This window comes from Neoarius graeffei, chromosome 23, assembly GCF_027579695.1.
Source record: "Neoarius graeffei isolate fNeoGra1 chromosome 23, fNeoGra1.pri, whole genome shotgun sequence".
Classification (NCBI taxonomy): Eukaryota; Metazoa; Chordata; class Actinopteri; order Siluriformes; family Ariidae; genus Neoarius; species Neoarius graeffei.
In genome coordinates, this window is record NC_083591.1 from 51,746,315 (window position 1) to 51,762,156 (window position 15,842).

The 15,842-nt window shown below is 40.9% G+C and overlaps 1 protein-coding gene across 1 annotated transcript in view; it reads right to left on the minus strand.

The window, feature by feature from the left end:
* adcyap1r1a (adenylate cyclase activating polypeptide 1a (pituitary) receptor type I) overlaps window positions 1-15,842 on the minus strand; it is a 64,292-nt gene that overhangs the window by 4,474 nt on the left and 43,976 nt on the right. Inside the window, exons 11-13 of the mRNA XM_060905460.1 lie at window positions 13,337-13,428; window positions 8,497-8,626; window positions 3,133-3,174 (exon numbers count right to left, since the gene is read on the minus strand). Coding sequence (XP_060761443.1) covers window positions 3,133-3,174; window positions 8,497-8,626; window positions 13,337-13,428 — 264 coding nt within the window. The remainder of the gene's footprint in view (window positions 1-3,132; window positions 3,175-8,496; window positions 8,627-13,336; window positions 13,429-15,842) is intronic.

Sequence of the window (15,842 nt, forward strand, 5' to 3'; positions counted from 1 at the left end):
TGCTACTATCAGCCACTTTACTTGACCTTAAGGTTTTATCTACTGTGCTTTGTCTTGGGTGTATTCTCCACGCAGGACCTATACAAATGTGTCTGTATATAGTAACTAGTAGTTCAATAGTAGTTTTTTGTATTTTGTATATACCTTTTCTTTTTATTTTATGTGTGTGTGCACTTTATGGAGCAGCTCTGAATCTCATTATGCTCTGTGTGATGACAATAAAGGCTTTCTATTCTATTCTATTCTATTCTATTCTATTCTATTCTATTCTATTCTATATGTTTCCCCTAGGAGACAGGTCTGGACTGCAGGCAGGCCAGTTTAGCACCTATACTCTTTTACTATGGAGCCATGCAGTTTTAATATGTTCAGAAAGTGGTTTGGCATTGTCTTGCTGAAAGAAGGAAGGCCTTCCCTGAAAAACAGTTTGTTTGAATGGCAGCATATTGCTCTGAAACGTGTACATATCATTCAGCATTAATGATGCCTTCCTAGATGTACAAGCTACCCATGTCATTTCCACTAATGCACCTTCATACCATCACAGATGCTGGCTTTTGAACTGTGCGCTGATAAAAAGCCAGATGGTCCCTCTCCTCTTTAGCCTGGAGGACGTGGTGTCCATGATTGATTCGTCAGACCTTGGGACAATTTTCCACTTCGTCTCAGTCCATCGTAAAAGAGCTTGGGCCCAGAGAAGGTGGCGGTGTTTCTGGATATTGTTTATATCTGGTTTTAACTTGCGTTTGTGGATGTAGTAATGAACTGTTTTCACAGACGATGGTTTTCTGAAGTGTTCCTGAGCCCATACAGTGATTTCCACTACAGACATGTGTCTGCTTTTAATGCAGTGTCTCCTGAGGGCCTGAAGATCACAGGCATCCAATGTCAGTTTTCAGCCTTGTCTCTTGCATACAGAGATTTCTCCAGATTCTCTGAATCTTTTAATGATATTATATACCATAGATGATGTGATCCCCAAATTTTTTGCAATTTTACACTGAGGAATGTCGTTAAATTGTTGCACTGTTCGCTCACAGTCTTTCACAGCGTGCTGAACCCCTCCCCATCTTTACTTCTGAGACACTCCGCCTCTCTGGGACAGGGGCGTCGTAGTGGGGGGAAAAGGGGGACTGAGTTACCAGGGCCCCAAGTGGGGGGAGGGCCTTTGAGGAGTCTGTAATTTTATTTTCCTTTAAATATCAATACAATTTAAAGATCACAATATATGTTGCTAACTAATGTAAATGTAAAGTTTTGGGTAAATAAATCGTTTGATTAATGGATTGAATTGTGTGTCCGAGCTTACATATAGTGTCTGGGGACAGGTCCCCCCACCCTTTGCACGAAATGGCTTAGTCCGCTTTCACCCGGCTTTTTAACTAGGCGCATTTAACGTAGCGTTCATTCTGCTGAAGCAGCACTGCGCATTGTAGGCTATCTGTGCTATGGAAGATGACGCACAAGAAAACAAAATCCGGTTTTCAGAAACGAAAAGAGAGGGGAAAGAGACAAGAAAAGAAGTGAGGGAAAGCAACTGCTCACAAACTTTTTTCCCCAAGAAAGGTGAGTCCAAATGTGAAAGCAAATAGCTTACATTAAATGAACACCCATGGTTATAAATGCTTCAATACCACCGCGATTGTCAGTGCTAAAAACTGCACAACACAAAATCTGGAAATGGCATTTTTCTTTTATGTAATAAATAAGCCACTTGATAAAAATCTGTTCTCTTCAGCCCAATGCAAAGGTGCTCAATTTTCATGCAGGTCTATTATGTTTGGTGACCTTTGGTGGCATTTACTGTTACAAGTTTTAATCATTCTGCAAATAAAACAAAGATTCAGTGAAGTATTGTGTGATTTAGTTTTTTTTTATTCATTTAAGAGTTGTTAGATTAATGTGTGGCTACATAACTGACTGGACTGGTACGCCCTTGTTATGGCCCTTTTCCACTACCCTTTTTCAGCTCACTTCAGCCCAACACGGCTCACGTTTCGACTACCTCAGAGCAGCACGACTGAGCTCGCTTCAGCCTTACTCAGCACCCAAAACTCGCACGGTTTTGCAGTGGGGCTGAACTGAGCCAAACCGAGCCGAGTGGGGCTAGGGGCGTGAGGAGACACTCCCCTGTGCACTGATTGGTGAGGAGGAGTGTCCTCACATGCTCACACACGCCCCGCGAGCACGCTGGGAACCACCATCTGTAAACACCGTAAACCCGGAAGAAGAAGAATTACGACAAATTATGCGCCTCGCCTCATCTATACGCTCTTGCCAGTATCTGTTGGCGTTGTCGGTGACAACAAGCCACAGCACCAAGACCAGCAACACTAACGACTCCATGTCCTCCATGTTTATTGTTTACTCTCCGGGTCGTGAGACGACCGCTTAAAAGGTCACTGATGTCACTGTTTGCGCCGCCTAACGACATCACGTGACGTCCACCCACTTTCGCTAACTCCACCCAATGTGTCCACCCACTTCCAGCCAGCACGGTTCAGCGCGGTTGTAGTCGAAATGCAACTCCAACAGCCCCACTCAGCCCAACTCAGCACCACACGGCTCAGCCCAACTCAGCCGCGTTGGTAGTGGAAAAGGGCCATTAGATACTTTCAGCATTGTTAACTGCTGAGGTTTTTTTGGGGGGGCCCATGGCCACTGATTGTGCATAGGGCCCAGAATTTGGTGCTACGCCCCTGCTCTGGGATGCTCTTTTTATACCCAATCATGTTACTGACCTGTTGCCAATTAACCAAATTAGTTTTTTTTAAAAACACTACATAAATTTTCCAGTCTTTCGATGGCCCTGTTAAAACTTTTTTGAAACGTGTTGCTGACAATAAATTTGGAATGAGCATATATATTTTTCAAAAACAAAAAACAATAAAATTTCTCAGTTTCAACATTTGCTATGTCGTCTTTGTACTATTTTCAGTGAAATATAGGCTTTACACAGTGTCCCAAGTTCTTTGGAATTGGGGTTGTACAACTAAGCGGCTGCATAAATGACAACCTTGTATTACAGTCACAGACAACAACGACCACACACACACACACACACACACACACACACACACACACACACACACACACACACACACACCACAGAAAATGACATTAAAGTCATACCTCTCCGTTCAGGAAGCAGTAGAGCACCGCCACCACGAAGCCCTGGAGAGAATCCAAGTGAGAAATGGAGTTCAGCGATAATACTGTTGCTCTCAGTGTATTTAATAAAAATGTGTGGAAAGCTACAACATGTCACCGTTCCCTCCATCACTCCATGGTGTAACTGTGATACATGTTTCACACTGAATCACAGCTTGCACTCTTCATAAAGAGATGTTCACTGCCTGTGAGTCACAGCAGGACTTTTTTTTTTTTAAGCTGCTCATGTCACTTATAATAAATGTAAAAAATATTAGCAGATTTTTGTTATTTGTTTTTCTTTAAAGCAGCAATACGCACTTTTTTTTGAAATCCTTTGCTGCTTGATTTCCAGTTGCACTGAAACCACTGACCTTGCGACACATCTTTTTGGGAAAAATGGATGAATATCATTTCAAGACAAAACAGAAAAGGAAAAAATGTAGATTCGGTTGCTAAGAATCACACTTTTAAAGTTATCTGTAAAATGATGTGATTACTGGAACGTTTGGATTTGATCTGTATTTAGAGATGAATAATTTGTTAATTATTACGCTTTTTATACATTATACATACTTTATTATTGTTATGACTGTCTTGCACAGATGGGAGTTAAACTCACATTCCCAGGTTAGGTTTTGATACTTCTCTGTCTTTTCTCTTTCTTTTTCTGAAATATTCACATCATTTGCACAGCGACATCAACAATTAGAGCTTTCTTTTCGAGCTTATCGATGACAACTATATCGTGGATATAAAAAGTGCACACACCCTGTTAAAATGATCGGTTTTTCTGATGTAAAAAAATGAGACCACAATAAATAATTTCAAAGCTTTTCCCACCTTTAATGTGACCTATAACCTGTACAATTCAATTGAAAAACAAACAAATCTGTTAGGGGGAAAAACATTTAAAAAAAAAAAAATAAAGCGTACAATAAGCTGGTTGCATAAGTATGGAAGCCGAAGTATGGAAGGGTGTGCACACTTATGTACGGAAGCCGAGAGAGGCCCTTCATATAATCTTTTTTTATTCACCTTGTTATCCCAAGATAACGACATAATTAATTCAGGATCTTGAGAAAACAACACAACTAATACGAGATCTCGAGAAAACAAAACCGTTATTCCGAGATAACAGCATAATTAATTCAGGATATCGAGAAAACAACACAACTAATTCGAGATCTCGAGAAAACAAGACAATTATTCCGTGATCTTGAGAAAACAAGACAATTATTCCGTGATCTCAAAAAAACAAAGCAATTATTTCATGATCTTGAGAAAACAGCTGAGATTTCTAGCAGAGCTGCGCCCCCTGTGGGTCAGACAACGAAGACTTAGAAATTGGTGGACATGTAACAGAGCAGAAATGGAGACATTCTAATGACCAAAGTTGCGTCTATACAGAATGAGAAATAGCCCCAAAGTCAGCATATCACAAGTCTCTTGGCGTACCTGAATGAACCATTTCTCAGCTGTTTACTCGAGATCATGAAATAATTGTTTTGTTTTCTCGAGATCACAGAATAATTGTTTTGTTTTCTCGAGATCTCGAAATAACGGTTTTGTTTTCTTGAGATCTCGAATTAGTTGTGTTGTTTTCTCAAGATCCTGAATTAATTATGTCGTTATCTCGGGATAACAAGGTGAATAAAGAGAAGGATTATATGAAGGGCCTCTCTCGGCTTCCGTGCATAAGTGTGCACACCCTTAAACTAATACTTTGTTGAAACACCTTTTGATTTAATTACAGCATTCAGTGTTTTTGGGTTCACACCTGCCGTCAATTAAAATGACTCTGATTAACCCCAAATAAAGTTCAGACATTTACTCAGCTGCATCCTCCAGCAAAAGCCAGGGTTCACAGAGAGCTTACAAAGCATCAAAGGGATCTCATTGTTGAAAGGTATCAGTCAGGAGAAGGGTATAAAAACATTTCCACGGCATTAGATATACCATGGAGCACAGTGAAGATCAAGAAGTGGAGAAAATATGGGACAATAGTGACATTACCGAGAACTGGACGTCCCTCTAAAATTGATGAAAAGACAAGACAAAAACTGGTCAGGGAGGCTGCTGAGAGGCTGCCGAGAGGCCTACAGCAACACTGAAGGAGCTGCAGGAATTTCTGGCAAGTGCTGGTTGTGTACTACATGTGACGACAATCTCCCGTATTCTCCATATGTCTGGACTATGAGGTAGAGTCAAAGAAAAACATCCAGACCCGGCTAAATTTTGCAAAAAAAAAAAAAACATTCAACTCTCCCAGAAGCATGTGGGAAAATGTCTTATGGTCTGATGAAACCAAGGTTGAACTTTTTGGCCACAATTCCAAAAGGTATGTTTGGTGCAAAAACAACACTGCGCATCACCAAAAGAACCCCATACCCACGGTGAAGCATGGTGGTGGCAGCATCATGTTTTGGAGTTGTTTTTCTTCAGCTGGAACAGGAGCTTTAGTCAAGGTGGACGGAATTATGAACAGTTCTAAATACCAGTCAGTTTTGGCCCAAAACCTTCAGGTGTCTGCTAGAAAGGGCTGTGCACAAGAGACGCCCTTGCAATCTGACAGATTTGGAGCGCTTTTGCAAGGAAGAGTGGGCAAATATTGCCAAGTCTAGATGTGGCAGGCTGATAGACTCCGACCCAAAAAGACTGAATGCTGTAATTAAATTAAAAGGTACTTCAACAAAGTATTAGTTTAAAGGTGTGCACACTTACGCAACCAACTTATTGTACGCTTTTTATTGTTTATGTTTTCCCCCCTAAAGGTCACATTAAAGGTGGGAAAAGTTTTGAAATTATTTATCGTGGTCTCATTTTTTTTTTTTTTTACATCAGAAAAACCTATCATTTTAATGGGGTGTGTACACTTTTTATATCTACTGTATCTGGTCTTCTAACTGATATCTCTTTATCAGTTTGAGCTGAGAAATCCTACAATATTTTATGGTGATCATTTTCTGCTACGCTTTCACGTTGATGCTGAGACCATTTTTCAGCAACTTCGAAACCATTCTGTCAGAGCAAGTCCCTGTGGAGAGCTTTTGCTACGCAGTCATATCTCCTTTGTGCCAAAACACTACATCCACTGACAATGCGAGTGATTGTCTCGTCCTCCTCTTGACACATTCTACACTTACCGTTCTCACTTGTTTTGTCAAGCTTTGCTTTAATGGCATTAGTTCGTAACGCCTGAGACTGCACAGCAATTATAAGACCTTCTGTTTCCTTTTTTAACTTTCCATTCTTCAGCCAATTCCATCTTTCCTCTGCTGCTATATCCTTGGTTTGTCTCAAGTGCTGACCATGCAATTCTTTCCCATATATCTGTTATTTTCTCTCTTGTTTTTGTCTTCGTTTGTATTCTTTTGCACTTTCTACCAGATGTGTTGGATCATTTCTGGCTGCAACTATTAGGCTTTCTGTACTTTTATTTACATAGTCTTCAAGATTCAATCTCACCATCTTTACACCATCTTCTATCGAGAGAAGCCTTCTTTCACTATCTTTTCACTTTAGGTACAGTCTATCAACACTGTCTCTCGGGTGTAATGTCCTGTTCATCGTCAATGTTTTCCACGTTTTTCTGTCCACATTTCTCAACTCTTCTTTTGTCCATCCAAGGAAAGGTGCCAACTTTATTATTATCTCATCTCATCTCATCTCATTATTATTATAGGGTTCATTGGTTTAATTTCTGTACAAGTTATATCCAGGTATATACCATACACCTGGGGAATATAACCGTCGATCATGTAATAGAAAGCACTTTCCGTAGGATACGTGCAGTTCCCAACAACATTATTTTCTGAATTTGGTTGATCTCATTACCTCCTGGTATTCTCCCAAGGTACTCACTCACTCCCTTTTTTATCACCCCAAGTGCTCCAATTATGACTGGGATCATTTTAGTCTTTATTATTATTATTATTATTATTATTATTATTATTATTATTATTATCCGGTGCTTACGGGGGCGCTGTGGGGCTCAACCTCGGTGCGCTGACCCAGTTGTGTAGCATTGGTGAGTAAAGGTTGTTCCAGTAGCAAATTTTCATCCCTGGCCTGGTCTATCACCAGAAGACACCCAGCTTGTTTAACCAGTCGCAACAGGTTCCGGTCTGAAAATCTTCTTCTTGATATTTCATTCATTTTGGTGCTTGTGACCCAGAGCAGGGGCCCTTACCGGGTGCTGTCAGCTGGATCCAGCTGAGCCCGGGGATCATGTGCGCAGAGGTGACCACTCCCTGAAGTAGCAATATGTCACTGCTACCCGCTACCCTTTTATTATTATTATTATTATTATTATTATTATTATATACTCGGATATTATAGTTACAATATTTTGTTAGCTAAAAAAGTCTGACATGAAGAAACAAGTCGGTTCCATTTTATAGAAATATTATGAATCCCAAGTTTTTGAAGATTTCTTTAAAGTTACAGTATATGATTATTATGGAGACTAAACTAAAAAAAATAATAAAACAAGTAAAAAAGTCAGATGAAACAGCTGAAATTTTTAATTAATTAATTAATTTTCTGAACATTATTATACTTGAGCTTAATTTTGATCTGAGTATCTCATCTCATTATCTCTAGCCGCTTTATCCTGTTCTACAGGGTCACAGGCAAGCTGGAGCCTATCCCAGCTGGCTATGGGCGAAAGGCGGGGTACACCCTGGACAAGTCGCCAGGTCATCACAGGGCTGACACATAGACACAGACAACCATTCACACTCACACCTACGGTCAATTTAGAGTCACCAGTTAACCTAACCTGCATGTCTTTGGACTGTGGGGGAAACCGGAGCACCCAGAGGAAACCCACGTGGAGAACATGCAAACTCCACACAGAAAGGCCCTCGCCGGCCACGGGGCTCGAACGCGGACCTTCTTGCTGTGAGGCGACAGCGCTAACCACTACACCACCGTGCCGCCTGATCTGAGTATTTGAGATTAATTTATTTTCACGTTACACAGAGTACATTATAGGTACATTTCTCTATCATGAAGCCATAGCCCTTTATGGAGAAGCCATGACCTAATGATTAGAGAAATAGCTTTAGGACCCAAAGGTTGTTGGTTTAATTCCCTGGATCAGCAGGAATGGCTAAACTACCCTTGAGTAAGGCACTTAACCCTTAACTGCTCTCCAGGCTGCTCTGGGTGTGTTGCTCTGGATAATAGCATCTGCTAAATGCCTGTAATGTTTTTTTTTTATTTCCTCCTGCTTTATTATTGTATATACTCAAAATATTCTCTTGGCTGAAAAATACAAAAGAGTGAAAAAGGAAGAAATAATTTAAATAATGAATGAAAATAGATCCAAGTGACGTTTACCTGGAAAGAGCCGAGTCCGAGCTCGAACACTAGCCTCTCCCGCTTGCTGACTTCTTCAGGGGAAAAGGCGAAGACAGTGTAGTGGATCCCGAACAGAGGGATGAGCAGCAGAGTGGAGCGAGCCAGCCTCCTGTTAACACACACACACACACACACACTTATGAAACGATTTGCTCAATTCACAGGCAATACAATGTGAGTGAATCAGTAATGGGCAAAATGACTCATTTTAGTCAATCGACTCTTATGAATCTATTCAAACTACTTCATACTGTGTCAATGGAAAGATCATGTCGCAGACGTCATTTCGGGGTGATAAGAACATGTTGCCATGTTAATTCCTAATAATGCTAACAGAAACTGCTGCACAACAAAGATATAATACAAGCATAAAAATCTCATCTCATCTCATTATCTGTAGCCGCTTTATCCTGTTCTACAGGGTCGCAGGCAAGCTGGAGCCTGTCCCAGCTGACTACGGACGAAAGGCGGGGTACACCCTGGACAAGTCGCCAGGTCATCACAGGGCTGACACATAGACACAGACAACCATTCACACTCACATTCACACCTACGCTCAATTTAGAGTCACCAGTTAACCTAACCTGCATGTCTTTGGACTGTGGGGGAAACCGGAGCACCCGGAGGAAACCCACACGGACACGGGGAGAACATGCAAACTCCGCACAGAAAGACCCTCACCGGCCACGGGGCTCGAACCCGGACCTTCTTGCTGTGAGGCGACAGCGCTAACCACTACACCACCGTGCCACCCATAGAGTAGAGTGGGGTAATACGCCCCCGTGGGGTAAAAGGCCCCCGGCCTGTTTTACCCAAAATAACCACCAGATGGCGCAAAGTTACATTTCTATTGTTGCTATGGACTGGCTTGACAACGGGGATATCCACTGTGGATCGCATATCAGCAACGCAGCGGAGAGAAATCAAATTTCATGGTAAGTGATATAATTTTCAGATATCAGTAAAACTGTATTTAGATAGCTGCTATTTCGTCAGATATCACAGCTGTGTATGTGGTATGAGTAGACAAGTCAGTACGTTAAAAAAAATACATTAGGTATAAAAAGTTGAATCAAATTTTGAAAGTAAGACCCTTTTTTGTAAAAGTGTAGTCTGTGGGGTAAAACGCCCCCTTAATGGCGGGGTAAATGGCCCCCAGGGGGCATCGTTTCCTTTTATCATAATTAGAGTAGAGTGGGGGAAAAAGCCCCCCTTAAGGAAAATTCAGTTTTTCTCCAAGTTGAAATGAACCATGTGTTTAGTTTTAATCATAGTTTTTGACAATAGTGACATGAACAATAATGCCACCTAAAGTTTGCCTAAAGTTAATACTTAAATTTTTTTTTTTAACAAAAACAAACATTGTGCCAAGGGGGCCTTTTACCCCCCCCCAGTGGGGTAAAAGGCCCCCTGAGGTGGGGCAATAGGCCCCCTCACTCAAAAAAACAAGAAAATATCCCTGAATTAATGAATAGCTTGTTCTTTGTTAATTCATGCTCAATCCACACAAAATTATATTGAAATTAAAATGTGAAATATAATAAAATAATGCATCTATTCATTAATTCAGGGATATTTTCTTGTTTCTTTCACATTATAGGCTTAAGTAAACACTTTTGCTATCCAAACAGCTTTTTTTGAGTGAGGAGGCCTATTGCCCCACCTCAGGGGGCCTTTTACCCCACTGGGGGGGTAAAAGGCCCCCTTGGCACAATGTTTGTTTTTGTTAAAAAAAAAAAACAAGTATTAACTTTAGGCAAACTTTAGGTGGCATTATTGTTCATGTCACTGTTGTCAAAAACTATGATTAAAACAACACATGGTTCATTTCAACTTGGAGAAAAACTGAATTTTCCTTAAGGGGGGCTTTTCCCCCCACTCTACTCTAAGCAAAAGGGGAGTCCCATATACGATTCGTACATTGGGGGAGTGCCTGTTAGAGAGCGCACTTGTCCTGGGCCATTGGCATAGTGAGGTAGGGTGGCCAGTTCCTTTCCTCGCTGCCTTTAACTTCCCCAGTGTTTCCACCAGGTCCCCATTCACTGCTGGGTGGACAGGGAGCGAGCCCCAGATCCCCGTCGAGCCGAGGCTCGAACCAGGGACCGTTTGCTTAGCGGTCAAGCGCTCTAACCACTTGGCCACCTGCGCTCCATCTACTCTAAGCATAAAAATATCAATAATAAAAATTATTGCACGTTTGGTCTTATTTCTTGTTTTTGATGTAATGTCACAGTGCTAATAACACATTTAGCTTTTGTTTGTTGTTTCATTCACATAATCACACACACACTTTAATGATATACAGCGTGAACACAGACAGGCTAATGGAAAACCTACTTTAAAGAATCAACTGATTTAAAGAATCGATTCACTTAAAGAGTCATTTCAAACTGAACAAATCTTTCAGGAACTGCCCATCACTCGCTGAAATAGAGCGTTCCAGAACCTGAATATATATGACACCGAGGTAGAACAAAAGCTAACTTCTAAACACTGAAGCTAATACGTGATCAGTGCATAAATAAGTGCACCCTTATAGATACATTCATTTTATTATGAGTAGTTTATTATCTTTCAAATATATATTTAACAAATTATATTTTCTTTAAGATATGTAATAGAATGCTGTTGAGTTTTGCGAGATTTTTCCTAATAAAATGCATACTTATATATATATATTAATATATTAAAAAAGCACCCATAACATACTGTGACCTCTAGTTTCTTCTACATGCGTCAATCCAGTTTATTTACAACAGTGACCTTTTCTTTTCAATATGACGGGCTGATTTTACTTTTTTAGTTGAACTTTGTCAAATAAGTAGTCGGATTTAGCAGACTATCGTCTCTAGATCACAGTTTTCAGAACGAAGTGTGCTAGCATATGACCAAAGTAATAAATTAGAGTTAATAAATTCAAATATAGCATAAAATCTTCAAGAAATGAAACAAAATCTGAACATGGATACTTGCATGATGTCATCATTTGTATCTAATATGTACAGTATGTCTATAAAGATGGCTTTACACTACCTTTCAAAAGTTTGGGGTCACTTTGAAATGTCCTTATTTTTGAAAGAAAAGCACTGTTCTTTTCAATGAAGATCACTTTAAACTAATCAGAAATCCACTCTATACATTGCTAATGTGGTAAATGACTATTCTAGCTGCAAATGTCTGGTTTTTGGTGCAATATCTCCATAGGTGTATAGAGGCCCATTTCCAGCAACTCTCACTCCAGTGTTCTAATGGTACAATGTGTTTGCTCATTGCCTCAGAAGGCTAATGGATGATTAGAAAACCCTTGTACAATCATGTTAGCACAGCTGAAAACAGTTGAGCTCTTTAGAGAAGCTATAAAACTGACCTTCCTTTGAGCAGATTGAGTTTCTGGAGCATCACATTTGTGGGGTCGATTAAATGCTCAAAATGGCCAGAAAAATGTCTTGACTCTATTTTCTATTCATTTTACAACTTATGGTGGTAAATAAAAGTGTGACTTTTCATGGAAAACACAAAATTGTTTGGGTGACCCCAAACTTTTGAACGGTAGTGTATATCAGTTAGCATCATTATAATGTGTGTTTACTGTTACACAGCACCAACCGCCATGCTAATCACAATTTTTTCAAATGCAAATTCTATATAACAATTACACACATTTCCATTGAGTAGCGCAATTAAGACAGACATCGATGTTAGTTTTGTGAAATCCCCAGATGAATGCATGTGCAGGTTGCATGAAAATGTTGCTGATGGTTTATCACAGGTTATCAAACACACACACACACACACACTTACAGGGTGATGGTAGAAAGCTCTGACATCCTGCACGAATGCTGGACAGCCTGTGCGGGCTCACTGAAGCATTTCTGAGCACAGCTGCTAAACACGACAAAGACAACACAACAGACGACAAACACCGCTTTAGGGCAAGATGTACACACACACACACACACACAAATTCCCCTTGCATTTTTACACACTTGTAAAAATATAAAACGATTAACAAAACCATTTGAGCAGGAGTCTCTCTAAACACACACAAACACACATCCCGGTTTTCTGTCATTGTGAGGACCTTCCACTGATATATTGTTTACTCTAGTTGATTAATTTTAGGTCAACACTTAAACTTAGCCCTAACCTTATTTGCGCTAACTAGACAGAAATATTTATCCTGTTTTTCGTTTTACAATGTGAGGACCAGGTGATTGTGAGGACACTTGACATGATCCTATCATTATGGGGACCTACAGTGCTTTTGGGTCCATACAGATGGATAAATATTTTCATATATAGTCCTCAGTTTGATTCTGTGCTTAGGTAACTGTCTATGTAGAGTTTCACATGTTCTCCCTGTCTCTCTTTGCACCTCTGAAAATTATGCTAATAGGTGGACTGGCTATGCTAAATCGCCCCTCGGTGTGAGCGATAATAATTGGTGCCCCAACCAGGGTGTATTTCCGTTTCGGCTCTAGATCCGGACCCACCATGACCCTGACTGGAATAAAAACAGCTCTGACAGCAGTTCCAACTGCTAGATTTACTACATCGAAGGATTTTTATTCTAATACGTTCTCAACATCGCAAATATGCCTATGCGAAACGTTCGTAACAAAACTGTCTTTCCTTATGATTAACATTCTCATTCATAAATTCATAACCTCCAGTCATTCTTCACACACCAATCAAACCGACACAGCAGGTTGCCAGGGCCTGAAACATGAACAATCAGCCAATCAGGTGCCCCAGAGCTGCACACAGTGCATGTGTTTGAGAAATCTGTTGCCATGACGACTAAGGCAGGCTTACTTACAGGTAAATGCTGGACTCGTTCCCTCCAACATCTGGTGACTGCAGCTTCTGGACAAGGATGATGATGATCCCGATGAAGAGCACGAAGTTAATCTGATAGGAAGGAACAAGAATAAAAGTCAGTGTCGCAGTGCCGGTCAAAAGTTTACACACCCCTCATATGTTTTACCACAGTGATGTTGAATTCTCAATTCTGATTGGTCGCAGGACAAATCACAGGTTTCCATTAACGCACTTGTTTGAATGTTATGAATGTTATCATTTCTATAGTAACAACTAACACAAGGATGTCTGATGGACATTTCATATAAAAACAGGAAAAACAAATATGCTGGAAAGGTTTTTTTTTTTTTGTGTGTGTGTGTGAGGACTTTTAAACCATTTTAGGACTTTAGTGCAGATTTTGACACCACTGATCATTCCATTGTCCTGGATAGACTAGAAAATGTTGTTGGAGTTAAGGGAACGGCCCTCTCCTGGCTCAGGTCTTATTTAACTATCGGTTTGTTGATGTAAATGGTGATTTTTCTAGATATACTAAGGTAAAGTTTGGTGTTCCACAAGGTTCTATCTTAGGCCTGCTGCTTTTTTCTTTATAGTATATATTACCTATGGGTGATATTATTTGTAAACATGGTATTAGTTTCCACTGTTATGCTGATGACACACAGTTCCATGTTTCTGCAAAACCAGATGAGAGACACCAGCTTAATAGAATTGAGGAATGTGTGAAGGACATTAGACACCGGATGCTTATTAACTTTTTTCTGCTTAACTCTGACAAGACTGAAGTACTTGTACTCGGACCACATGCAGCTAGAAGTAAGTTTTCTGATTACACAGTGACTCTGGATGGCCTTTCTGTTTCTTCACGTGCAGCAGGAAAAGACCTCGGAGTGATTATTGACTCCAGTCTTTCATTCGAAACTCATATCAATAACATTACCCGGATAGCTTTGTTTCATCTCAGAAATATTGCTAAGATAAGAAATATAATGTTACTACATGCTCCAGAGACTGCGAGTTGGCCGAGTGGTTAGTGTGTTTGCCTCTCGACTAGGAGATTGTGAGTTCTACTTGCGGTTGGGTCATACCAAAGACCATCGTAAAAATGGCATGCTGCAATGCAGATGTGAGTGGGGGAGTCAAACTCTTGCGGTTACCAAATTCCACACAGAAATGCCCTTGTTGGCCACTAGACTCGAACTCAGAACCTTCTTGCTGTGAGGCAACAGTGCTAACCACTACACCGGCCCAAACAAAGAAACATTCCTTCCAAAAAACTAATCAGTGACTGGGTCATGTGATCTGGCCCAATTCCTCTTATACCACAGCAATTTGCCAATACAAGTTTTTATTTATTAATGAATATATTAACATAGTGTACATTTTTTATCCATTTATTGTTACATTTAATGCTATGGAACATCAACGAAACAAGTTAGTTCCTGTGATCATTAATATTATAACAGCTGTAAAGAGTTCTTCCAACACCGGCCTCACTGGCACTGGAGAATCTCATCTCATCTCATTATCTCTAGCCGCTTTATCCTTCTACAGAGTCGCAGGCAAGCTGAAGCCTATCCCAGCTGACTACGGGCGAAAGGTGGGGTACACCCTGGACAAGTCACCAGGTCATCACAGGGCTGACACATAGACACAGACAACCATTCACACTCACATTCACACCTACGCTCAATTTAGAGTCACCAGTTATCCTAACCTGCATGTCTTTGGACTGTGGGGGAAACCGGAGCACCCGGAGGAAACCCACGTGGACACGGGGAGAACATGCAAACTCCGCACAGAAAGGCCCTCACCGGCCACAGGGCTCGAACCCGGACCTTCTTGCTGTGAGGCGACAGTGCTAACCACTACACCACCGTGCCGCTGGCACTGGAGAATCCTTCCTTAAATGTTAAATAAAAGTCAAGTCAAGTTTATTGGTATAGCGCTTTCTAGTTCTAGTAAGGACTCTTGCTGCTGCATTTTGAACTAACTGGAGCTTGTTTATTCACTTATTGGTACATCCAAACAGTAAGGCATTACAATAATCCAACCTAGAGGTAACAAAAGCATGAACTAGTTTTTCTGCATCATGTCAAGTCAAAGTCCCTTCCACACCAGGATCTGGTCTTCCCAGGCAGTCTCCTGTCCCAGTACTACCCAATTCCTTAAGGCGCATGGGTGCAGCACCAACTTCCTATTGGTTAGCCCTCTGCCTCTCATATAGGTAGTCACAGTGGGGGGCTAATCTGGAAGGAATGTTTCTTTGTTTGGGCCGGCACAGTGGTGTAGTGGTTAGCACTGTTGCCTCACAGCAAGAAGGTTCTGAGTTCGAGTCTAGCAGCCAACAAGGGCCTTTCTGTGTGGAGTTTGCATGTTCTCCCCGTGTCTGTGTGGGTTTCCTCCGGGTGCTCCGATTTCCCCCACAGTCCAAAGACGTGCAGGTTAGGTTAACTGGTGGCTCTAAATTGACCGTGAGTGTAAATGGTTGTTTGTCTCTA